Consider the following 24,581-nt stretch of genomic DNA (forward strand, 5'->3'; position numbering starts at 1 on the left):
TTGATTATTTGAAGCAATTGAACGATCGTAAAATAGCAATGGCAGAAACAACGACAGAACAGCCACCAAAGTTTGAGTACAAGAGCATCTCGTCCTCGTTCGAACCTCCAGCAGCTGCTGTCGCACCAGAAGTCATTCCAGCGGCGGCAAAACCAGCAGCAGAGCCAGCTCCGGTTGAAAAGCCTGTTTCTGAGATCTCGAAGCCTGCACCGGAAGTAGCGGAGACCGCGGAGCAGAAAAGTGAGCGAATCATCGGCGAGTTGAAGAAGAGTGCCGCGCGTATCAAGCGCTTCGGCGGCGACACGACCGAGATCGATAAAATCATTGCGCGGGCCGAGAAATTTGGTCCTGACGAGAATGCGGTCGCGACCGTGTTGAAAGGTCTTGACAAACCGCTGGTTGAGCGACGACGGTCGGGCGCGAGGGACAAGGCCCAGCCATATCAAAACCGAAGACAACGGAATGGACAGGCGAAAGACACTACGACGGTACAGAAAAAAGAGCCAGAATTTAGCGAAACGGATAAGGAGAAAATGCGGAAGCGGGGAGAGCGATTTGCAGGTAAATAAGTAGATAACAATACATCTGGATTAAACATGACAAGCAACGAATTCTTGGTGATTTGAACAAATACTTGATGATTTATGCAATAGTTTGCTGAGATTTGTACGGACTATCGTGGGATAATATCGTTTCTAAACTACGGTCTGGTTTAAAAAGAAATCTGTTCTGTTCTGCTTGTTGTTACTCTTGCATACTATTCTCAAAGAATGCGCCAGTTCAACGAAGAGTAACTCTATCTAAGCTCATTGATTCAGTCAACTAGTTTGCACTACAGATCCTCTCTGCTGGTGCTGTAGCTCGTTCTACAGCTCGAGGCGCAAGTTCACTTTGCAGCTTCATTCGTATAAGCATGCACTGGCGAAATCAAAGTGACGGAAATTGACCGTATTTATTAATCAGATTTTTTTCTGAGTGTCTCATTACAGCTTTTTGCTCTTTTCTCGAATTCTCGAGCAAATGCTACAGCTTGCGCTGGCTGCCAATTGAAGGCGCAAAGGCTCGGCCAGCGAGAGTGTTAGAATTCATGTTTCGTACCCTATTAAAGCGTTTCTGCTTACCGGCTCATAGAGGATACGTATTGTCCTTACTTGTGATAAGTATTACAAGTCGGCTCGCCACAAAAGCTTTACGACGGGAACATACGATACTCATTCAGATCCTATATGTATACTCGGCTACTTACGTGTGGTTCCCTTTAACTTCCGCTGGGCACATGTGTAGTGTCGTGCCGTAATCCGGCTTTTGAATACTTGTGAATTTTTCCGATGTTGTCTCTGGACAAGCACGGTTGATGATATACTGACCTCGAAAAGTCTTGGCTTTTGCTTGAACAAAAAAAAACCTATGTACAAGTTGCCAATCAAACCGGCCGGAAATACCTGATCGCTCTCGGCCGGCCATGCCCGTAACTCCTTCTTACACGACTTCTTTAGAAAACTTTACCAGCAAAATTCGCAGACAAAAAAGACTAATTATTTTTTGGCAAGCAACTCATTTTACGCTGTCATCAATTACGCGTGTGAAAGCAAAAGTCGCGTCATGACCATCACATTGCGGAGAATTGAGTTTGATGCGCCTCACGGATACGTGCGGCGTGATACTTTAGCTGGATTGCGTGCGAGCGAACGAGGAACACTATTTCGAAGACATGTTTAGTACAGTTGATGGATTGGTCAATTAAAAATGAAACACTAATAGTGTCATTCTAAAGTATCGGATACACTATAAGATATATCCGATTAAATTAAACACACATAATTGTGGGGCAAAATTAGAGGCTAAAGAGTATGGCTGAGGACCTGAATATGAACTTCCCCGGCACAGATCACCTACTAAATCCTGACGATAGATTACACCATTTACTGTTTTGAATTTTATTCCTCTTACGTTGACTGTGACTTACTGATACTTGATTACTTTGATACACTTGATAAGATACTAAAAATTTCTGTGAATTGAAACATTATATTTTATTTTAAGGCACGCAATTAACAGCGACCTGAACCAGCATGTTCGTAAAAAGCAAAGATTCTGTTTTTGTTTAAGCAAAGCCACAAGAGCGCCTCACAGGTGCGCTAAGATGGCTCTAGCTATTCTGATAAACTGTATCGATTGGCTGGTTTAGCCCTGATAATTCTGTTAGCGGGATATGCCAAACTGTGGAAACTGGCGTGCGCATACAATATCTTTGTGCAATTGATGTATCTGATTACGCAATTTGAAAAATTATTTACACGTAACTGGCTATAAAGATTCTCGATATGCTATACCTTGTCTTGCTCGTCACACAGTTACGACAGCAACATGGCTCAGCGGGAAGCAGACAGCTCGTCCGCAGACGAAAGACTCAATGAAAAGACTCACTACTTGAACGAGATTGTGTTGTCTGACACCGATTCGTTTACAACTTTAGCCGAAGGAAAAGAACACGGCGTTCGCGCTGGCAAACTCAACATCCCCAAAGATTGGCCTGCCTTGGCTGCCCACGAACCGAAAAAATATGGATTCTGGAATGTTCGTGGACCAAAGGACGTTGACTTGGACGCGGTCGCGACTCAGACAAGTGTGTACGATGACCCGGAGAAAGCAAAGCTGTATCAGCCGCTACCAAACTACGAAAACTTGCACAGATTTAACCCGCTTGCGCGATGGACCTGGCGGGATGAAATTAAGCTGGTTCGAAAGATAGATTTTAGAATCATGACGTGGTGCGCAATTATGTTTATGGCTCTACAACTTGACCGTGGAAATATTTCACAGGCTGTTGCCGACAACATGTTGACTGATCTTGGATTTTCTACAAATGGTATACTTTAGTTATTTTGCAGCGTTTGCTTGGTTCTCACCGATTAGTTTTTAACAATGGAAACACCATTTTCAAAGTGTTCTTTTTGGTCAGCGAGCTTCCATCACAATTGGTCAGTAAGAAACTTGGACCAGATGTGTGGATTCCCATCCAGATGGTTTCCTGGAGTATTGTTGCTTTTTCCCAATTTTGGCTCAACGGCATTGCATCATTTTACGTCACCCGCGCGCTGCTCGGTGCGCTTGAAGGTGGATTTATTGCCGACATCTGCTTGTACCTGTCTTACTTCTACACTGGTGTTGAGCTGCCAGTCCGTCTTGCTTACTTCTGGGCCGCGATGACTCTGTCTCAGATTTGCGCCGCGTTTTTGGGATTCGGAATCTTGCACATGCGCGACGTGCTCGGGTATGAGGGCTGGAGATGGTTGTTTTTGATTGAAGGTTGCATCACTACTGTTATTGGTCTTTGGTCGAGCTTGCTGATGCCGCCGTCGCCGACTAAATCTGCTAGCTGGTTTAGAGGTAAGAATGGCTGGTTTTCTCCACGGGAGGAGGAAATCATTGTCAACCGTGTGCTGCGTGACGATCCGTCTAAGGGTGGCATGCATAACAGACAGTCTGTCGACTGGGGCATGCTGTGGAAGTCGCTCAAGGATTACGATCTCTGGCCAATCTACATCATTGGACTCATGTTCCAAATCCCATCCTCGCCTATTGACACTTATATGACGTTAACACTTCGTTCGCTCGGATTTTCTACGCTCGAGACTACATTGTTGGTGCTACCTCAACAGGTTCTCAGTTTGATATTCATGCTCGCGCTGTCCTACTTGTCGCAGCGGTTCAACAACCGCAGTTATGCAGGTTTCGCTGCTCAATTGTGGGTCTTCGTGTTTTTGATCCCCCTTCGTGTTTTTGGCCACGGCACAGGCAGATGGGTCAAGTACGCTGTCACGACTGCGCTACTTTCGCACCCGTCTTCGCACGCTATTCAGGTCGGCTGGACGTCTCGCAATTCCAACTCTGTTCGGACAAGGACAGTGTCTGCGGCAGTGTACAACATGTTTTGCCAACTCGGTGGTATCATTGCGTCCTACGTTTACCGTGCTGACGATGCACCAGTCTACCACCGTGGAAATTCAGTCTTGATCGGCATTGCTGCGTTCAACTTGGTCATGTACCTCGTAGTCCAGTGGTACTACGCAGTTCGTAACAAAAATCGCGAGAATAAGTGGAAGAAGCTATCTGATGCCGAGAAGGAAGAGTACTTGAACACAACCACAGATGAGGGTAACAAACGGCTGGATTTCAGATTTGCAAATTAGAGTGTTTTGTATAGACGTGACTACATATTTGAAGAGGAAAGAGTTTCAGAGTTGTGATTAAGGTGTTTGACAAACCTTGAATACGACGAAAGATCCGAAAGATAAAATTTTAAAGTAAGAGAGCCCGGGTAACATATCAAATTGGATGTTTCCCCTGAGCCACCGGATCTGATAAAGTCATATTTGTCAACAATTGCAATGAGTGTGACAAATTTGCACAAAGAAAAGTGCGCTATGAGTGTTCATTATAGCGCACATTCAAGGTGGTGAAATGCAAGAAATGCTGAAACAGAACATACGATGAAATGAATACTTAAGCTCGCGATTGTAATCATTGCTATGTTCTTCACCACGTCATTATCATGTTTTGTAAAACAATCAAAGGTAAAATCATAACAAAAGATTACAGTTAATGGTGAGACGCTACACATTTTTTTGTTAGCGATGTTTCATCGTGTGATGATGATCTTTATGGTCTAGAATTTGCATTGAAAAGTCTAGACTGAACAACGTTAAGCCGCTTTTGCTAATCAGATGCACAAAATCTAATCTACTTTAATTTACCACCTGCCCTGAATAAAAATTATAAAAAAACCCACTTAAAGCAATAAGAAGAAATATAGTAATCGCCTCTTTATGCCAAAGAAAAACCCATCATTTGTATATAGAAGAAAAAAAAATTCTGTCTACCATCCAAAGTTCTCGGAGTAAAACTCAACATCGACACCCTTCCAGAGAAGCGTAGCGCACGCGTTACGCGAGCTGCGGACGAGGGGTGCAGGTCCACAGACAGCGACAGCAGTCTTCTGTCCGTTGGCAGCAGCAATCGAGTCCTTAACGTACTGGTCAATGTTAGGTCTGCCCTGTTCGGCAGTGACCCAGACCTTGAAGTCGACGTTGTACTTAGGGTCCATGTCGACCCAGCTGACAAAGTCGCGCTGAGGGATGACCCAGAAGAAGTCAATGTCAATTTCAGGGTGATTCTTCGCAAGCTCGACGGCCTCGGGGTACGAGTACGCGACTCCAGCACCACCAGCAAGGAGGATGACCTTGGAGAATCCATCGAACTGGGGTGGCGAGCCGTACGGACCGTGGAAAGTCACCCTGTGCTCCTGCTCCTCGGCAAGGAAGAGCGACTTGGAGAATCCCTGGCGGGCACGGATGACGAGGTCGAGGGTATCTGCAGAAGGAGGCGACGCGATCGTAAACGGATGTGCCTGGAAGGACGCAAGTTTAGAGATGGTGATGTAGACGTACTGGCCGGTCTGCCAGTGGATCTCACGAGCAGTCGACTTGACGTTGAGCGAAAGCTTAACGGTGTTGCCAGACAACACAGTAGCAACTGCGGTGACGTGGTGCGCGTTCTTGAGTCTGTTGAATCTGTCCCAGAGCCAGATAACAGAGGCGGCAGCGCAGTAAGGACGGCAGCGAGCGTAGTGGAAGAACAGAAGCACGATGGCAGCGACCAAGAACCAGACGTGGGCGTACAAGAAAACTTCATAGGCTTTGTTACGAGCAGGGGCGAACGAAGTGACAAAGATGATGATGAAGGCAAGAGTAGTCAAACCACCACCAACACCGATTCTAGACGAACGCATGACCTGCTCGGCCAAAGTACGCTTGCCGAGCGAGAAGCAGATGACGTGGCCGATAGCAGTCAAGCAAACGACACGGCCGGCATGACGGTGAAGAATGTTGTATCCCTCGTGGGACCAGCCGGTCCACTGCACAAGCAGACCGGTCTTGGAGCCAAGCAGGAACATGATTGGAAGATTCACGACCGAGACGAGACCAAATCTGTTGCCCAAAATACGGGCAGTATCAGTTGCACCTGATACGTTTTAACATTCAGATCATTTACAGTAACAGACGAAAACTCACGGTAGAAGGAGTAAAAGGCGTTAAGACCAAGGTAAGCAGCAACAACAAACATAGTTCCGTTTGACTCGAGATATCTTCCAGCAGGCTGGTAGAGAAGAACAGAGCGAGTCATACGGTACATCTTGGTGAATCCAGTCGCAGGACGGATAGCCTGGCCACCGAGCAAAGGAGCCTTCTCACCCTTTCTCTTGCTCATGTAGTGCAACTTGTAGAAGTAAGAAGCAGTAGCAACCAAGAAGAAGAATCCAATGATTGCATTGTAAGTTGGTACAAACACACGCGAAAACGCGCGGCCTTCGAGTGGGGGAGCAGCAGCCATTATGGTTGTTAGGTGGAAGAGAAAAATAGAAGATCAAGAGAAGAAGAGATGGAGCAGTAGTGTGGTATTAGTAAATGGCGATACACCACAGGGATAGTTACCCTGTTTGATAATGTTACAGAGAATGGTGGCATCAGTATTGGCGGTACGTGCATTGGCTGCAAATCTTTTGCCTTTGGTTTTGTGTACTTTTTTCTGAGTAATTTTGGACGTGGTCGAGACTCTTTTTTGCGCTGTCTATTTTCAGTGTGTTTCCCGGGCCCAGGTCGTCGAGATGCCCAAGCGCCGCCGCCCCAGATTAAATTAAGCCGCATAATCTAGTTACCCGGTCCTCGTACTCGGATTCGTAAACACACGTGCGTCACTAAGCGCTGTGACTCGCCCTTACCCTGTCCTTTATCTTGATCTGATTACGGCCGACGAGTAGTCAGCCACCGGCCGGTCCAGAACTGGCTTGAACAAGGAGACGCTATTCAATTTCCGGCGACGATTTACTGAATTACGTCAATTATTTTGTACATTTATTCAATAAGTCAAATCATTTAAAGCAAATGAATTTATTGTAGAAAAGTCTTTAGACTAAAGCACCGAGTACTCGAATGTGTGTGTTTTACCATGAAGTCATAGCTCAATACGAGAAGTTTGCTCGTCCATACACAACGCGTATGCTCGTTACAAACTACTGCAATTAAAAATGCTCGTCGTACTAGAGCCAAGTCAATTCCAATGGTCTTTGACTGTCTACTATATGAACAAAATAGCTCAGACAATCCGCGTATTACGAAAATGAATTTGACTCTTTACTTTATATCAGGAGCACGTAACAGACAGGTTATATAAAAACATACACTATTCAGATTAAATGCCTGAAGCAGTATTATTCCCTGCCATAGATGGACCCAGTACTTGCTATTAACTAGTAGAATAAATAAAATTCTTCTTGCCAACCGTACGCACGGTGAACACTCAAAAAGTGGCCATCTGATATCAGATTGAGAGTTTGACTCCTGAACTTTATTTATGGGCTATTGAACGAGCGTACCTATTGGCCAGTTTAACTTAATAAATTTACTGGTTGCAGCAATTGATAAGCGTTTATAAGTCTTGAATAATATTTGCAGTACTGTATTTGATTCGCGTTTCTGAAGAATTAAGCTATGAGAAAGACAACCCACAAATGGCTTGCATGGAGTTATGAGACAAAGTTTAACTTTAAATGGCTGGCATTCAAACACTTATAGACCCAACCCTAATATTTTACTCACCGTTAAATTTTAGCTTTAGTAGAAATTGTAATTCGCGACGCGTAAACCACGACGCGTCACGATCGCGAGCAATCAGATTATAACACACGACATGCCAGATCTCGTCACGTATGCGCGCCAACACCACATTGCGACAAATTTCCTTTTATTACGTTACGAACGACTGCTATCTGAACTACCTCCTGTTCACAATTTTCTGCCATCTAAATGCTTTAACCCTGTCTATATCCCTGATGACGAATTAGCTGAATCTGATGAGTTTCTGCGGCACGTTGTAAGTTTGTTCAACAACCCAAACAACCAGAAGGAAGAGTGGGACAGAGTACAGTTGGATGAAAGGTTTGATTTGCGACAGTGCTTGATGGAGCAACCCGAAGTTAGAAGTGAGGTGCCGACGTATTTATCTCGGGTTGCGCCTTTTGCGTATATGGGTACTATGGCTATTGATTACTGTGAAAATTTTTCAACTGAGTGGATGATGAAGCAGTTAGATCTACGTGAGAAATTACAAGTCAAAGCCGACGTTCTCGCTTTTCTAACTGAAACTACGAAAGAAAGAACAGTGAATACAAACAAAGTATTTTTGTTTCCAGCACTCAAGCTGGCACGCAACAAAATGTCGTCGCCTTTACTCCCCGAAACTCCAGAGAAAGAACTTTTTGAACCGAAATCAGGCTTCGAATCACTGGCAGACTCTGTCAGTCCGAAATGGTCACTAGATGAACCTTTTACGTCCTTCACATCTGAAATCCAATTCGCGACTCCATCAACCAGTTCAAGCAAACGCGTTCGACCAACGCATTTTTCAAGTCCACTTCTCAGAGTCAGCAAGCAACCGAGACTGCCTGACATGTTGAGTAATGTCAAGTTGGAAGAAGCACGTCCAACAGCTTACTCGCAGACTGTGGACAGGGTTGACAGACGCATGACCGCGCAGATGCAGAAGTTTAAAACGTTCGCGGTGCAAGATGCAGAGACGGAACAGTTGGTGAAATCAGATCTCGACCTACGGATCGCGATTCCGACCGTAGACCCGTTAGAGAAATCAGCAGACAGGGCAGAGAAGATTGCGAAATTATTTCCGGCAAATTTGAAAGATGTCAAGAATCACGTTCACGAGTGGCGGCGGAGTACGGTTGAGAGCACACTCAGATGGCGGCCATTCATGGTGGGGAAAGACGAGTATCTGGATCCCGGTGACGCATTGCCCGGGGTGTACGAACCGATCGTGACTGTGGTATCAGACCCGGAATGGAATCGGTCTAGAAGCGGTGACTGGGAACTTGATGATGCTGAATCGAGTTTGGAAGAAGGCGATGCTGTACTTCAGACATCTCAGGTGCCGCCGACGGAGCCCCTGATAGCAAGTCTCTCTGTGAAGTCGCTTGACGACCTGATTGCATTAAGAAAAGCAACCGCGTTTCAATCTTTTATCGACGAAGCAGATGACGAGCCCATACCGGCACCGTTGATGCCATTTCATTTATCTGGCCTCATGACGGGAGGCAACGACGAGCCTGAACACGAAGCCGAGACCGACAACGACGTGAGTCGCGACGAGCAAGCGATGCAGCGTAATATTGATACCGCAACCGGGAAGAAAAAGTCATTACAAGACTTCGGCGTGATGGACTTTGCAAGCGGAACGACCGTGATTGTGAACACAACGTTTTTGACGTCCTGTTCGGGTCTATATCGCGACCTTGCGAACTGTACTACGGGAATCAAGTTTGTCGAACGAGATTACGGTGCCGAGGAAGCCGACGTGCAGCTTTCGAGCTCGTGCGGTGTGATTTCGTTTTTGTTCCCGCAAATTATGCAGATCGGTCCGGACGGAACGAATTTTGCGGCCGCGAGAGCGAACAAAATATGGCAAAAAACGGAGACAGTGCTTGTCTTGGTCAGGGTCGTGCCGGAACTGCACCTGAAGAGCCGGAGCGATTTTGACGCGCTAGCACGGTTCGTGCGCGATACGGTGGGGTGTAGAGTGTGTGTCGTATGCGACCGCGGTGCTGAGTTGGTTGCCTGGTTTGCGAAGGTGGTTCGGCTGTACGCTGGCCGTGGTGTGGGTGTTGCCGAAGTTGAAACTACGGTTTAAAAGGTGAGAGGACGGTATTAGAATTGGGCTAACGAGGTGTAGTGGGAAAGGTTTTTGCGTGAGGTCGGCGTGAACGGGTATGCCGCGCAAGAAATCTTGAAAAAGTACAAACTGCCTGTGTTTATCAAACTCGGACATCAAACCCGTTTGGCAGAGTTAAGACAGAGTGTTGGACCGAGAGTTTTGGTGAGTTGGTTTCAAGTTCGTAAGCTCATACTGAGAATACAGAACACTGTCACGAAGGTGCTTGAAGCACCACTGTCATTGTGATGCCACCTTTGCGATAGCTAGCTTTAAGATACCCAAATACATCTCCATAAAACGCCAGATTCCATGATATATACAAAACACTCGTACCTTAATTTTTCGAAAAGGACATACTATATCCTCCTTTCTCGTCCGGCTGCATTTTAAACATATCAGTGCTCAGTCCAAACGGTTTCAAGATGCCATTCCCGAGCTCCTTAAGCTTTCCCATCATTTCCGCCGTCTCGCGCTTCTGCGCGGCTTCGATCAGCGGTCCGACTCGCACCAGCGCCAGCGCGGTCTCGCGTGTTGGCGCGATTTCGTGCGCGAGCTTGTAATCTTCTTGCGCCGCGCTGAGACTAGACCAAGACGCGATCTGTTCGTTTGCGTGCGCGCGTCTGAGCAGCGGCTTGAGGTACTTTGAGTCTTTTGCCAGCGCCCTTGTGCACGCCTCGACACACTCGGTCCATTCCTGCTTCTTGGCATGGCATGCAGACACATTACTGTGCAGGACCGCGACAGGTTTGTCGAGATACGCCGGACATGTTGCCAGCGCGGTGTTATATTTCGCGATCGCGCCGTCGAAATCAAGTGATGCGAATAACGCGTTGCCTTCAAGCTTGATTGAATCTGATTCTGCTAATAATTTAGCTTCTTCTTCTGGTGAGAATTTTGTAGGTTCGGCGGTAGTGGTGTCTTCTGATGACTTCACTTGTGATTCAACTGTAGGCTCAGCTGAAGACTCTGGTTTCACTGGCTCAGGCGCTGAAACTGTCAGTATATATTACATAAGCGGTATAAATGCCATACCAGTCTGTTTTGGAGTGTCAATTTCTTCGAGCAAGACCATCGTTTAGCGAATAGTGTTTAAGATGGAGTCTCATACATCAATACTCTTGTGTATAATCTAGATACGTCTAAGAGAACTTAACCCTATTCCTGCAGTCGTGCAGGGTTTCAGGGTTGCAGGAGTTTTCACAGTTCGTTTGTAACATGCTGCTTTATTTATGCCATAAATACAATTTAATATTTTTTTAATCCCTAGATGCGTACAGTTTCATAAATATAGCATAAATCGCAATTGAATTTGCTTTTGTTTACGCGTTTGTTTACTGATTTTGCAAAATAGGACGGTAAACATCTTGCTGGTATTGTTTGAACCGTCTCTGATTAGTTTATGATTTGATCACTGAGATATTTTATTGTATAAATTGGAACAGTGTTTTACAACAAATACAAACACGTCTTCTTCGTCCTAATGCAACATTCTCTTTTGGCTTGCTCATTGGTACACGACATTGAGCAGCAGATGTGGTTAGAACACATGTAAATATACTCAAAAGAAATGATCGGAATTAAGTTGAATGTTCCTCAGCGAGTACAAAGAACTCGAATTGAACGCGTATTGCAAGTTTATGAGGTTAGGGTAGGGTTGCTGCTGTTTTGCGTGGAAGGAAGAACCTGCGTGGTGATGGTAAGTGCTGTATTATACGTATGCATTCTCATATATACGCTACGATGAAGTGCACCTCCAAATTGAGCCTTGTATCTTCATTTTCCATTCACTTTTCAGGTTCAGACCTTTAAACTTTTTTAATAATACCCAGCACACCAAAAAGATGGCAGAATCAGAAGGCAGCGCACAGGTTAAGCCCGAAGGCACGCCCGCGGGCAGCAGCGGTGATCATTTAAACATTAAGGTCACAGACAACAATAACGAGGTGTATTTTCGCATCAAGAAATCCACCGCGTTGAAGAAGCTGATTGATACGTTTTGCGACCGGCAGGGAAAGGCGAGAAAGAGTGTGCGGTTTTTGTATGACGGTGAACGGGTTACTGAGTCTGATACACCTGATTCTGTGAGTTTATTTAGACAGATTGTGATGAGTAAGAGAGACTGATTAGAATAGCTAGGAATGCAGGATGGTGATACTCTGGAAGTGCATCAGGAGCAGGTGAGTTAATTGCAATGATGTTCAGATTTATAGGCTAATAACTATTTAGCTGGGTGGATCGTTTTAAGTAGTGAAGTTTTTATGTATTAACTATCTTATCACGTGTAATTATATATCATGACAATATTTCATTACGCATTGTCGTCATCCGCAAAAGGGTCTTGACGTTGCGACGAAGTAAGCCCAGCGTCATCGGTGAATCCGCGACCATTTCCGCGTCGTCTGAACGCGTCCCCGCCGATCAGCTCCTCGTCATCACGAGTGTCCGCCGCGGTACCGGCCTCAAGCGACGGAGACACTTTCATCTCGCCCCAGACCCGGAACGCGTACGCTTTGCCTTGCTTCACGGTGTCTGACAGTGCAGGGTAGTATAATCTGTAAGCCATGATCGAGGTCGCGACACCAAGTAGCGAACCAGTCAAGACGTCCGTGCCGTGATGTCTGTGGTCCAAAATGCGTGACGCCGCAATTGACAGTGCGCCTAGGACAGGGGTCATCACAATTATTGATTTCCACACCTCGCCCTTATTGTCCAGCAGCGACAACTTGCCGGCGAGGTACAGAGCCAAGTAAAACAAACCCGAAAATGCAGCGCTCGAGTGGCCAGACGGCCAGGACCTGAATCCTTCATTCAGAATCATAATATCTGTCTGCGTGCAGATGTCAATCGTGCTCAACCCGTAAGGCGTGGCGTCCGCGCTTCCAGGCGCCGGCATGCATCGCGCAATCGAGTCCGGTCTCGGCCGGCCGACAATGCCTTTCAGAGAAATCGTAATCACGTTGGAAAGCGTCACACTTAGCGCCAGCCCAAGAATCCCAACGTTGACTTCCCACAGCCGGTCCTTCAGCGGCGACCGGTACCGGACCATGTCAATGCCTAGTCCCCAGGCCAAGATGACCAGAGACGGCAGAAGTACAGAGTACACAATCAAGGCACCGTCGGTCACGGTCTCGGGGTCGGCAATTGGGTACTGCAGTGTGATGTCATTGAGCGAAAACCGGCTGAAGTTGGGCGGCAGAAGTGCAATGTAACCCCAGATTGCGCCAAGCGCAATAAGAATAACGTAGTCAAAAACATACGAAAGTATCATTCGCGTGTGCGAAGCAGAGTGGCGAGCCATTGCGATTAATCGCTGTGATGTTGACTATGGACAGTAGTGTGCCTTTTAACAAACAATGTGGACGGACACCCAAATGATGAGCCGCGCTCGTAATCTACAAACAATAAACAATTCTACAATAAAATCGCTGTTTGGGATGGCATTTTATATGCAGATATCTGTTATAAAGCAACACGCTGTTTACTATCAGCGTCATTAATAATTGACTCGAGTTCAGTCTCCCGCGTAGGCGTATACATTGGCGCGATGAGCGCTCGATCGGCCACACTAATTCATTAGCACTTAACCTTCAACCCGTCTTATAAACATACTCAGTTTCATCGCATCTTTCATTTGCGGTAGACGATTCAGGTTTGAACTGATCCTGCATGCCACCAAGCTCAAGATCTTCTCGGTTACTGTCTGCTGCTGCGCCAGGCACATAATCATGCGTCGCCGCTTTCGTTTCTCCCCAGACCCGAATACCCCATGCCCGTCCCTGTCGGCCTGTGTCTACTAGCGAAGGGTAATACTGTCTGTACGCGAGCCATGCCGTCGCGACGCCAAGAATCGAACCAGTGAAGACATCGGTTCCGTGGTGTCTATGGTCCAATATTCGCGACGTCGCAATTGCGCCGGCTCCCAAGGTCGGAAACATCACAATCGCGGTCTTCCACACTTCGCCTTTATTGTCCATCAGCGACAATTTACCGGCAAGATACAGCGACAAGTAGAACAATCCGGCGAACGCAGAACTGCTGTGGCCAGACGGCCAGCTACGCCATCCGTCGTTCAGCACATCGATGTCAGTCTGCGTGCAAATGGCAACGCTGCTTAGCCCAAAAACGTCTGCGTCTTGCGATCCGGGCCGGGGTAGGCAACGCGCGATCGAGTCTGGTCTCGGACGGCCGACTATACCTTTGAGCGACGTCGTGATGACGATTGAAAGCGTAAAGCTTAATGCTAGCCCTAAAAATCCGACATTAAATTCCCACAATCTAGCTTTGAACGTGCTAGATTTGTACCTTACCATATCGATCACAAGCGCCCATATGAAAATCACACCTATTGGGACCACGACGCAGAGCATGAGCGCGGTCTTGTAAGATATAGTTTCTGGGTTTGCGATCGGGTACTGTAGTGACTTATTATCGAGTGAGAAACGGGAGAAGTTTGGTGGTAATGTGGACAAATACGCCCATACGCCGAGCAGGATTGCAATGACGGCGTAATCAAACACGTACGACAGCCAGATTCGCAGTTTAGAAGGCATACAGAGTTAGGATACAGTGGAGCAAGAGTGAGATGAGAAGTATAAGCAATAGGAGACAAGGACATTCATATCATTTTGAGGCCAGAGGATGATCGTTGCTGAACCTGGTCGAGTGAGGCGCAATAAATACTATTTTACAGAAATCGAGACGTGTGTTTTGATGTGTACGTGTGCGTACGCGTCTCAAACTATACTAAGATCAACACTACAAAACTACTAATAAAAGAATGTACGTTCCAAAACCAGGCAACTCTGACCAAATAGAAATCAGAGCACACACAAAGCGTAAGTAGAACCTTCCCTTGTGGTGAAAACACAAAAAGGAATGCTAAATCTAAAGCTGCCGTGAGCACGCAGAGCCGTCAAAGACGACGTGAAAGACCTTGATGATTTACAGCCAATCCGTGACTCTGGGCGCTTACATTGTTTTTGACATGAAGAAGAAGAACAAAAATAAGCAGTGAAAAGTTGCTTTTATGTGAAGCCGTACCCTTGCCCTGTTATGAGTGGACTGTGCGCTCTGCTTGGAAAAGATCGTCTGCGAAGTCAATTAGTATGGCAATTTGAATTGTTCTGTTCATATAAGAAATATTGTGTTTCTTATGAGTTAGCTTGATTTTGTTCTTATGTTCATGTTCTAGACTGTACTGGTTTGCTAATGAAGGCTACATTACTATATCATAGTATGAAATTATGTAAGATTGTATATAAAGTTGTGTATAAATAAATGCAAAAGACTATCCAAAAAACTGCCAAAACCCAAAACACGCAAACACGCAAACACAACGATTTATCCAAAAATGACCTTACTAGGAAGCAACGCCCACACCCCTCCAACCACAGCCAGCACAAATCCACAGACAATTGCAAAAACATCAAACGCGACTTCTAACATGCCGAGTTCCTTCACTGTCTCGGCCGGTCGGGTAGTACCAGACGGAGAAATGTAGTACGCGCGGTTTGTCCGGCTCGGGCCGAAGATCTTGAGATAGAACACGAGAGGGAGAACAATGCAGATTGTGAAGCCGAGGGCTGAACCGACGAGGGCCATGATGCGATCAAAGGACGGGAATAAGATTGCGATGATGACGAAGATGAGGTTTGTAAAGATGCAAATCAAAGCGCGAGCAAACGCGGCGGAGCGAAGGAAAGTAAACAGTTGATGGCTTTGATGGCGTGATGGAAGGCTGTCGGACTCACCGCCTACTAATTGCAGCGGCACAGGAGCATCAGCGACTCCAAACCATGCTTCGAGCGTCGTGATAATTGGCCGCGCGTTGAGTGGGGTCTTTGAAAGCGGGATGAACGCAATCAAGATAATGATGGTCACGCTCAAACTGCGGGGATACCCTGCGGTTTCCATAATTGTGTTTGTGATTTCTTCCGTCACTTTTTCGTTTCCAAACATGAGTAATCCGAGCACTGCCATTGCAGAGTCGACCAGGAACGTAAACACGTACGACAGGTTTAGACATCGCTGAAACTTGTACGGGTGTCGCATGTCGCGGTACACGTTTGGAAAAACAGAGTGTCCGCACCAAGGAGCCATTAGTAGCCCGAGTGAGAGAGGGACGGCTTTCCAGTTTGAAGGCATGATTGTCGATGGCATGGGGTGCCAGAGCGAGCCAGGCTGGGTCGTCTTGATAAGTCCGTCAATGAAAACAATGACGACGAGACCAAAAGTTGACATGATTCCAAGGATGCTACTGAACGACAAGATCGAAAGGGGTAAGAAGGACAGCGGGGTCAAGATGAAAAACGCAAGCACTTTGAGTGCGTTCTTTGAGAGAAAGCTTGGCAGCAAAGTGTAGATTGAGTCGGCAAACAACACGACAAGCGCGACACATGCACCAAGTAGCTCGAGTGAGAATAAAAGTGACGTCAAGACTCTAGCTGGGGCACCGAACGCGGCGTATGCGATGTCGGCATACGTGACAAGTGTTGGATCTGTATCCAGACATAACGCGAGCGTTTTGGCAGTGTAGAGCGTAATTGCAGCGGCACAGCACATGAATAGTATGCCAATCAGCCATCCCGAGTAAGAAAATGCGAGCGGCAGAGCAAGCAGTCCAATTCCAATGAGGATGTTGACCGAGTTAAAAACGGTTTGAGGTGCGGTTGACCTGCCAGGAACAACAAGAACACGACCTTTAGATTGGTCAAGAACAATACGCTGACCGCCGCCAATGAGTGGATCTGCATCTTTGCCTGTTGGAGATTGAGACAGAGTCAGCATTGGCCCTGGAGACAGGAGCGGCTGATCTGGCGCGATGTCGTAGAGTAGACTTGGGTCGTCTAAATCACCTTGATCTGGAGTATGATACACATTATCATTCACAGGATACTCATCATCAAAAGCCAAAGTATGATCATTAGAAGCCGAAGCACGAACACGAGCATCGGATGAAGTTGGATGTAAAAGTGGGATTGAATCGATCGGACGGTGAGATAATGAAGGACCTCTAAAACTAGATGAAGACACAATTCCTACCGGCTGACCCGACAGAGTATTTGTAGCATCTATAGCTAGAAATGATTGAGCTCTTGAATAAGAAGAAGCAAATCTGTCTAATGAGTTCACACCACCAGTGAACATCAATGATCTTGTAATTGAACCACGACGAGGATGAGATACTGTCAGAGCAGGCGTAGAACTGTCAACATCATCTTGATTTGACTGTGGCATTTTGAACTTGGTGAAGACGATGAAGACGAAGACTAAAGAAAAAAGAAGAAAAGAAGAAAAAAAAGAAAAAATGTTTGACGCAAGTTTGAGTGCTGGTTCTTTCACTCTCTCCTGAGGCGTCCTGGGGTTGAATTAGCGTGCGCTAATTCTATACTTAAAAGCATGGGCCATCATTCTTCACACTCATTGCGTATTTCTTCAGAGAACTTGCAATTTGCATTATTAAATTATTACTTATTTCTTTGGTACAAGCAATCAGTTTGATACTTTTATTATTATTATTATTATTACTCTTTACTTATCAATTCCTTTCTGTTTGTTCTTTCTTTTTCGTTGAAAATTCCTTCATTTTTTTTCCTACTTTTTTCTTCAGTCAAAATTTTTTTTCAGCTCGGACCAAATTTGAGGTACCCCTGGAAATTGGTCAATTAAGTCAAATGACGTCTGAAATAGAATTATATTGTTTGAATATAGAGAATTGATGTCTATTTCTGTTATTCTTTATATAATAAAATAAAATAGAAAAAATCATGAACATGCTGAACATGCTGAACATGCTGAACATGCTGAACAGCAATTAACTTAATAAGCCGCGTATTGAACATATTATAACCTAATGGTATGACGTCATTTTATTTCGATGCTTTGGGTCTTAAAAAATGCACAATTTTTTTATCTTCGCTTTCAGTAAAAAAAAAAACTGGGAACTATTTTAAATTGTTTTATTGAAGTGATTTTAGTTTGAATAGATTTTTATGAGCTGATATCGGATAGAAACAGGGTTAGACCAGGGTTAGAACCGAGTCAGGGTAATATTGAACAACACCTATTGCTGCTCATAAGTAGGTAAATCTTCGAATAAATCAGCAGTAACTATGGATTGACTTATAATGCAAAATCATTCTCGAATGAACTTGTTAAATTAGAGCCTCGATGGTTGCAGAAGGTGATATCATGAATTGCTTGTGATCACCCTTCACAATTAAACAATAAAAAAAAAGATTATACCTTAGTGAATAGTCAAGGCAGATACAGCAATCATAGTTATGACATGTCGATAGCTGTAACCGTGCTCATCAATCTCGTCGGCCCAATTCTGATAGACACCCAAATGACCAAATCAAATTTATCGCTATCAAAATCTTATCAGTCAACTCTATCACTTTATATCGAACGTTATATTAGCGAAACAGAGGCAACGCATGAGAGTTATAAAACAAAGTATAAGAAAACCCTTGTTACCTTTACATCACGGACCACAAGTATCTTTTAATTCCGCAGACTGTTTAAAAAATACGAAAGGCTGATGGTACTGCATTCTACCTTTTTAATTTCTGTAGTAATATATTTTTATATTGATTTAATTTTATTGTAATATCCGTGAGACCGGTATAACACAGACTTATCCTTATTTAAATTATTCTCTTCAACTCCAACAACTGTCAGAACCGTTTGTTCCTGTCAAAGGTTTTTCTTTCTGTCAAATCTACGGGCACTAACCAAAAATACGTTAGCTTATTTCCCCTGAAACTAAGATTCCAAATTGTTTACAACTGATAGTAAATACAAGTGTATCTTTCTACATAATATCAAGTATTACTGTATTTATCATTCATCTTGCCTGCAAAAGACACCTTACCCTCAAAATATGCCGTCGCAATTCATGTTCGTCCTTAAACAGAACTCGTGCGGCGTGCATGTCCCAAACGAGCCATATTGATCAAAAACAGATATCAACACTATTGGATACTTCACACATGACTCCAATCACTCAAACACAACCACCAACCACAGAAAATATTCGTGCTAATGTCATGTCTTTACGCGCGACATGTGCGTGAAAGCCGTGGACACATTAGTGCCTTAGTGATCTCCACGTGAATACAAAATTTTTTTCTCATCACCTCCAGATCGCACTGTGCTAAGAACCGAATCAGACATAAATAAATACACCATGCGCGGTCGCATTTTCCTTTTCTCCCCACCCTTCTCTCTCAGCTCTTGAACTCATTTCTGAAAGCAATCATGGCTACCGCTCGTCTCTCGTGCAACAACTGGATCCGCGAAACTGTTGCAAAGTGCAAGAATCGCATGCATAACGATCCCAGCACCATCACCTCTGGCACCAACTTCGTCTCGGTCTCTGGCGCCAGACTTTCCGACGACAGCGACCGCACGTTGGCTGAAGAGAACTCACTCGGCAGTGATAACTCGCGCAAGCCCAAGTGGCTTTCATCGGTCTTGAAGTTCTTGCGTAAACGCGACCGCTGCAACGCTGTCAATGGGCTTGGAGTCGTCTATACGTCCGATGAGCTAGACAGTGACGACAGTTTGAAATCGAATTCGACCATTGTCTCCGAGAAAGAGGTCAACGTGAGCGAGGATTCAAACGAGCTTAAAAGCTGTACCAGCCCTGGCAGCAGATTGAATCCATTCGTTTAGGCATGATCTCTCACTATGACTTAGAAACATTTTTGTTGGCTGTTTTGGCGTTTGGCGTATGCGAGTCGGTGTCAGAAGCCTGTATTTTACCAGTAATGTAATTTCACTTAAACTCATTTTATGTAAAGACAAAATTGAAGCGCATTTTGTCTTGCATGTGATTGTGCTGTCAATTTCGACCGAATCGGTCAACAGAGCTTAACTGCGCTCAACACACGCTCTTCACCAGTCTCCGTCCAATAAACAGCACAGTAATATCATTTTTTCAATTAACAGAATCTCCTCAGTTTAAACAGTCACAGAGCAGTTTTCCTTGTGGCAGCGTAAATACTGTCCTTCGTTTTTTTGTCACGAGTTTTGGGACTCTGCTTGTACTTGCAGCAGTGTCACATATGCATTTCTAACATAAATACATGCTATTTATGCCATAATCAAAATGTTTAGTGATTGTCTGTTTTGGGACTATTTGACCAAGAAATCGGCATCTACGTCCCACATTCAGAATTCCTGCCTACAAAATGCCAAACTCTTTATCTATTTCTTCTGTCTTCTGGTTTTCTGTAGCACAAACAGCTGTTTCCTTACAAATTTACTTCTCGTAAAAGTGCGACTTGTTCAAACTGATCCTGTTCTCCAGCGTGGAATCAAAACGCAACATATGTTAACGCGCTTGCAACCGAGACTTTTTTAATCACGATCTTACGGCGCAGCATAGATTAGTATCTTAATCATGAACCCGACTCTGATTTGGCAATTGCTTGCTTGCAGCAACAGGATGACAGTTTGAATGGTTCTCGCGCGTGCGCAAAGACCGGCGACAGGACTGGATTGAGATTGTGCTATACCACACGGCTGGCGGCTGTAACGATCGTGCTGTGTGAAGGCGAGAGCGCAATAAGAACGGCTGTCGAGTGGAATGTCGATCTCGCAATCATGTTGTGTCGGGGAGGATGTTGATTTGTGGAGGTGGAACTCGGACTTGGCTGTGTCGCTTGACGTCAAAATCGCGATATTTGCGGCGGACGGATTTGAGCGCGACTTTGCGGTCACAATGGCGAATCTCATGTTCCCGTGTCTTAGCGTGCACATTCACGAATATGAGTCTGGAAGTTGTGGACTGTGCCGAGTGCAATTACATAGCCGTGATGGACATCAACACCATTTCTGTTCTTCCCGAGCCCATACTCGACTGCTTCTTAGAGTTCATCGATGTTTACGCCCGAGGCTACCTGGTGTTCAAGATCGTCCCTCCCGATGGGTATATTGCTGCACCCCTATACACCGAACAGCTCAAACCTGCTCGTCGCAGAAAAGCCATTTCAAACTCGTACGGATCTGACGCGGTGCTTGCGGTCGTGGTCGCAAGCACGTGTCCCGAACCCGCGACGGTGTTCACCATCACCGCGATTGAGCCAGAGTACATAATGAAGAACGTGTTGCTGCTTCCCATGGACGTCGACGGTATCGCCGGCTGCATCGAGTGCAATCGGAAATACGTGCTTTGCCCGACATTTGACGGCCAGTTCTGGATCTCCACCGTCCACGATTGCCCCAGACCTTGGGTCCGGTTACGAGCCTGTCAATAAAATCTAACAAGGCCAGCACGGCCAGATCGTCGTCTCGTTCGACATCACGCAGTCAGTCAAGACAAGAGACACGGACGTCTTCCGCATCCTATCCGGCAGCAGTGTACGCATTATCGATCTTCCGCTTGCGTACGAACTGCTTAAACTAGTATCGAAACTTCTGATTGCAGACAGACTCTCGCTGTAGACCGACATCTACAGACTCAACAAACAGTGCACGGTCATGCACGTGTACGGACCGGGCTGCGCTGTTTTTGCGACGGTTGAAAATTTGACCCATGCAGGCTTGATCGTGTCTTTGCCGACACCATCGGTGTTCGGACTGAAGCGGGATGAGTGTTATTTTTGAAAAAGAGAGCGCGTGTTTGTCGCCGGCATGGACTTCTCTGTGTCCGTGCCTGAAATCATACACCTGGTGCGTGGGCATGTCGTCGCCGGGTACTAAAGACTTTTCGTGGTGATTCAATTTCTTTTGTATCATAATTCCCGAGGCGTTAATTTTCGGGACTTTTGTATCATAGGGACATTAATTTGCAACTGCATATTTGTATGTATTAAAAAAATTACCAAAAACTCCAATAGCCCATGCCCCAACGCCTCTATCTAAAACGAAAATGTCATCAATTGCGGGTTCAACGCGATCGGTGACAGCAGGTGCGCAACGACCGCCCAACCAAGCGGCAAAGTCGTGTACGCGCCCGAAATGCGCCAGTTCCACGGCACCGCTGAAGCCAGAACCGCGATACCGACAATCATCATCAGAAGCACAATGTACATGTATTTGAAACTTTTCATGATTTTAGGAAACTCTTTGAAAAAGTTTGAGTCTTTGAGTTCTTTCGCTGTCGCGCCCCAGGTCATGTTGATTGAGAACATGTGAGACAGCAAAGCGAGCGTCAGGTGCCAGCTCAACCCGCCAAGGAACAAAGTCATCAAAATGGCCCACCGGAAGTTATCCCACACCGCGTTCCAGAACGTGTCCTGTTTGGTCCTGTACTTCACCAACGCGACTGCGATCGGCGACGCGACCGAAAACACAACGCATGCCGAAATGAAGTTGTTGAATGACGTGACGTAGAAATGATCGACCGACTCCGCAAACCAGCCGACCACAAAGTAGTTGATCACTGTCAGCAGCAACGACGCGGCAATGGCGTAGTATGTTCCCATGTACGCGACCACGGTCAGCTTTGCGAAAAAACGAATCTCAGACGCAAATAGAAACTGCCGAAACAGCTTGGTGAAAATCATGCCGGTGTACCACTGCCTGACGGGCTTGAACATCAGCTCGGAACACCCGTACGCGTACTTCTGCCACCGGGTGATCTCGTCGTACACAGTGAGCGAGACGCCTTCCTTGAACTGGTCGCCGTGGTACGCGGCCAGACGGATCGTGTACCCCTGGCATCGCAGTTTAAGCGAGAGTTCGAAATCTTCAGACACATGCGACTCGGACCAGTATTTGATCTTGCCGTCCTCGCCCATGGTAGCAACTTCCTGGACAGCACTCCACCGCAAAAACGCATTGTGCCCCACGAACGCGGCAGCGTCGCCAGACGAAGTGCCGTACTGAATCGCAAAGTAAATCAGCCGTGTGAACCACGCAATCAAATCCTCCCAATAATTGAAAACAACCATCATGACTCCGGCCGTATTTTGCAGAATCGCGACATTTGGAGAAGAGTGAAACTCCGACACCGCGTCTAGTAAACAATCTTCAGGTACCCTTGTGTCTGAATCCACAATCAGAATAATGTCACCAACCCTGATGTCGCCTGCCAGCCAGCAATCTGGATCTTCCTTCGCGACTTGGGCCAGCGCATCCTCGTACATGTGAATTTCCACTGACTCGTCCAACTTTTCAAGATCAAGTCCTTTGCTTTTCTCCTCCAAAATTTCCTCAACCCTATTTGAAACGTTCAGACAGTAATTCATGTTGCTAGCTTTTTTAAACCTGCCGGCCCTGACATATCCATTTTGCCCCGGTGCCGGGCGAGCAACGTAGCCGACCAAATGATCATCGTAAAATCGTCTTCGTTCGTCGGCTTCTTCCGGTGAAATCAACTGCAGCCCGTCGTCGTTGACAAAAATATTTGCTGTCCCGCCTTGCAGTTCGTATGTTGTGACTGCAGCTAAAAGCGAGCGCATGGTCGGTCTGATGACGGCGTCCAAACCTTCCTTGTACACTGGACACTGAATTGTGATGTGCGGCAGCGGTCCGTCGTTTGGCGAGATGCGTTTTGGCGGTAAAGCAGAGTAGTTTGCTGAGTTTGTTCGCATTTGCGAGACAGGGCCGAAAAGCTGAAACAAAACGCCAGCGACGACGATACAGAAAAATGCACAAAATAAAGTGAACGGCGGTAAGTAAAGCAGAGCTGCTATTCTGGCGTACCTGTGGTCTGCTTTGCACTCGTAGACTATTGTTTGGATAAACACGCCGTAGAACGTGAACATGATTAACATTGCGAGCGCGACACTCAAGGCCTGGATCACATTTGTCGGTCTATTGTCGACCACATCCGGCTGTGCTTCCAAATCTTCCTTGTACACCCCTGCTTTTAGCCTTCGCCGTCCGTCGGCGACGATATCAGTCTGCCACACGACCTCAACCATTTTGCCTTCGAGCGTGGCGGCAAAAGTAATGACGTCTTTGATATTGTCTGCCCAGATGACAAGACAGTTTTCGCTTCGAACAAACGCCGCGTACTGGTATTTTCTTGCACGGCGCAGGTCGGCATATGATTCAATGACCTGGATTCTGGTTGCCGGATCGAGTTCAATGTCATAAGCGTGAGGAGCAATGACAGAAAGCAGCATCGTCACGACAGGATACGACAGCCTGACTGCAACTTCGACGTTTAAAGCAGCAATACTAGCCGTGTATCCGTACGCGTTGTCAAACAGGTTTGCTTCAGGCGGGAACGATCTGTACTCGACCAGGTCCATTTCCAGATGTGCGATTCTGAGAGCAACACAAGGTGTGTTTTCTTTGTCTAGCACGGAGTCGATCCAGTTGCGAAGTAAGATTTCGTTGTAGAGGTGGTGACACATGATATCGTAACGATCAATTGACCGCCACGACAGATGCAGGACCTCAGAGGGAGCAGGATAGTCTACCAATGGTCTCTGCCGGTCGTCATTGTCGTCTTGCTCGTAATTGAATTTTTCATTCACGGCAGAAAGGTATTCGATTTGAGCATGAGATGTTCTTCTGAAGAAATCTTGTCTATAATCTTCGTCGAGCTGTGTAATGATCATAGACTGAAGCACATCATTTGATTCTGGCTTTGGAATTGGAGCTTTCAAAGTGAAGAAGTTTGACATTTTTGTTTTGTGCTACAGAACATGAGAAGAAGAAGAAGAATAAGAATGGAAGGGTGTTTTCATTTGACTTTCAAAAAGTAAATAGAATTTTGACCGAGAGAAGATTGGAAGATGAACAAGTTTCGGAAAGAAATAAATTAGAGTTTAATAGTTTTCGTTGATTGAGATGACCCCGTGCCTAGAAGTGGCTGTGCGTGCTGCTATAATATGTTA

At 45.9% G+C, this 24,581-nt stretch overlaps 11 protein-coding genes across 11 annotated transcripts; 5 read left to right on the forward strand and 6 right to left on the reverse strand.

Annotated features, from left to right (window-relative positions):
• Window positions 1-38: 38 nt before the first annotated feature.
• Window positions 39-569, forward strand: V1512DRAFT_246727 (uncharacterized protein; the record flags this gene model as incomplete). Its single annotated transcript, XM_066914445.1, has 1 exon — window positions 39-569. The coding sequence occupies one exon, from the start codon at window positions 39-41 to the stop codon at window positions 567-569; it is 531 nt and encodes a 176-aa protein (XP_066772704.1).
• Window positions 570-2,367: 1,798 nt separating this feature from the next.
• V1512DRAFT_205353 (major facilitator superfamily domain-containing protein) lies at window positions 2,368-4,193 on the forward strand (the record flags this gene model as incomplete). Its single annotated transcript, XM_066913356.1, has 2 exons — window positions 2,368-2,869; window positions 2,917-4,193. The coding sequence occupies 2 exons, from the start codon at window positions 2,368-2,370 to the stop codon at window positions 4,191-4,193; spliced, it is 1,779 nt and encodes a 592-aa protein (XP_066772705.1).
• Window positions 4,194-4,532: 339 nt separating this feature from the next.
• On the reverse strand, window positions 4,533-6,427 carry V1512DRAFT_260497 (FAD-binding domain-containing protein). Its single transcript, XM_066915872.1, has 2 exons — window positions 6,075-6,427; window positions 4,533-6,024 (listed from the first exon to the last, which is right to left on the reverse strand). Exons 1-2 carry the CDS (start codon window positions 6,391-6,393, stop codon window positions 4,880-4,882), a joined length of 1,464 nt encoding a protein of 487 aa, XP_066772706.1. The 5' UTR covers window positions 6,394-6,427; the 3' UTR covers window positions 4,533-4,879.
• Window positions 6,428-7,705: 1,278 nt separating this feature from the next.
• Window positions 7,706-10,085, forward strand: V1512DRAFT_260502 (uncharacterized protein). Its single transcript, XM_066915873.1, has 3 exons — window positions 7,706-9,750; window positions 9,799-9,942; window positions 9,985-10,085. Exons 1-3 carry the CDS (start codon window positions 7,750-7,752, stop codon window positions 10,024-10,026), a joined length of 2,187 nt encoding a protein of 728 aa, XP_066772707.1. The 5' UTR covers window positions 7,706-7,749; the 3' UTR covers window positions 10,027-10,085.
• Window positions 9,779-10,895, reverse strand: V1512DRAFT_260504 (uncharacterized protein). The gene is made up of 2 exons (XM_066915874.1): window positions 10,813-10,895; window positions 9,779-10,767 (listed from the first exon to the last, which is right to left on the reverse strand). Exons 1-2 carry the CDS (start codon window positions 10,850-10,852, stop codon window positions 10,115-10,117), a joined length of 693 nt encoding a protein of 230 aa, XP_066772708.1. The 5' UTR covers window positions 10,853-10,895; the 3' UTR covers window positions 9,779-10,114.
• Window positions 10,896-11,347: 452 nt separating this feature from the next.
• Window positions 11,348-12,088, forward strand: V1512DRAFT_290320 (ubiquitin-related domain-containing protein; the record flags this gene model as incomplete). Its single annotated transcript, XM_066918209.1, has 4 exons — window positions 11,348-11,476; window positions 11,610-11,861; window positions 11,913-11,957; window positions 12,007-12,088. 4 exons carry the CDS (start codon window positions 11,348-11,350, stop codon window positions 12,022-12,024), a joined length of 444 nt encoding a protein of 147 aa, XP_066772709.1. The 3' UTR covers window positions 12,025-12,088.
• On the reverse strand, window positions 12,019-13,200 carry V1512DRAFT_260506 (phosphatidic acid phosphatase type 2/haloperoxidase). The gene has a single exon (XM_066915875.1). It carries the CDS (start codon window positions 13,076-13,078, stop codon window positions 12,089-12,091), a length of 990 nt encoding a protein of 329 aa, XP_066772710.1. The 5' UTR covers window positions 13,079-13,200; the 3' UTR covers window positions 12,019-12,088.
• On the reverse strand, window positions 13,201-14,759 carry V1512DRAFT_260507 (phosphatidic acid phosphatase type 2/haloperoxidase). Its single transcript, XM_066915876.1, has 2 exons — window positions 13,390-14,759; window positions 13,201-13,345 (listed from the first exon to the last, which is right to left on the reverse strand). Exons 1-2 carry the CDS (start codon window positions 14,328-14,330, stop codon window positions 13,240-13,242), a joined length of 1,047 nt encoding a protein of 348 aa, XP_066772711.1. The 5' UTR covers window positions 14,331-14,759; the 3' UTR covers window positions 13,201-13,239.
• A 329-nt stretch (window positions 14,760-15,088) lies between these two features.
• Window positions 15,089-16,666, reverse strand: V1512DRAFT_260511 (transmembrane amino acid transporter protein-domain-containing protein). The gene has a single exon (XM_066915877.1). The coding sequence runs from the start codon at window positions 16,564-16,566 to the stop codon at window positions 15,121-15,123; it is 1,446 nt and encodes a 481-aa protein (XP_066772712.1). The 5' UTR covers window positions 16,567-16,666; the 3' UTR covers window positions 15,089-15,120.
• A 3,708-nt stretch (window positions 16,667-20,374) lies between these two features.
• On the forward strand, window positions 20,375-21,231 carry V1512DRAFT_246737 (uncharacterized protein; the record flags this gene model as incomplete). Its single annotated transcript, XM_066914446.1, has 3 exons — window positions 20,375-20,567; window positions 20,599-21,020; window positions 21,061-21,231. The coding sequence occupies 3 exons, from the start codon at window positions 20,375-20,377 to the stop codon at window positions 21,229-21,231; spliced, it is 786 nt and encodes a 261-aa protein (XP_066772713.1).
• Window positions 21,232-21,262: 31 nt separating this feature from the next.
• On the reverse strand, window positions 21,263-24,564 carry V1512DRAFT_260516 (glycosyl transferase family group 2-domain-containing protein). The gene has a single exon (XM_066915878.1). It carries the CDS (start codon window positions 24,366-24,368, stop codon window positions 21,648-21,650), a length of 2,721 nt encoding a protein of 906 aa, XP_066772714.1. The 5' UTR covers window positions 24,369-24,564; the 3' UTR covers window positions 21,263-21,647.
• Between the last annotated feature and the right edge of the window lie 17 nt (window positions 24,565-24,581).

This window comes from Lipomyces arxii (assembly GCF_038497795.1).
Source record: "Lipomyces arxii strain Phaff 12-163 unplaced genomic scaffold V1512scaffold_4, whole genome shotgun sequence".
NCBI lineage: Eukaryota > Fungi > Ascomycota > Lipomycetes > Lipomycetales > Lipomycetaceae > Lipomyces > Lipomyces arxii.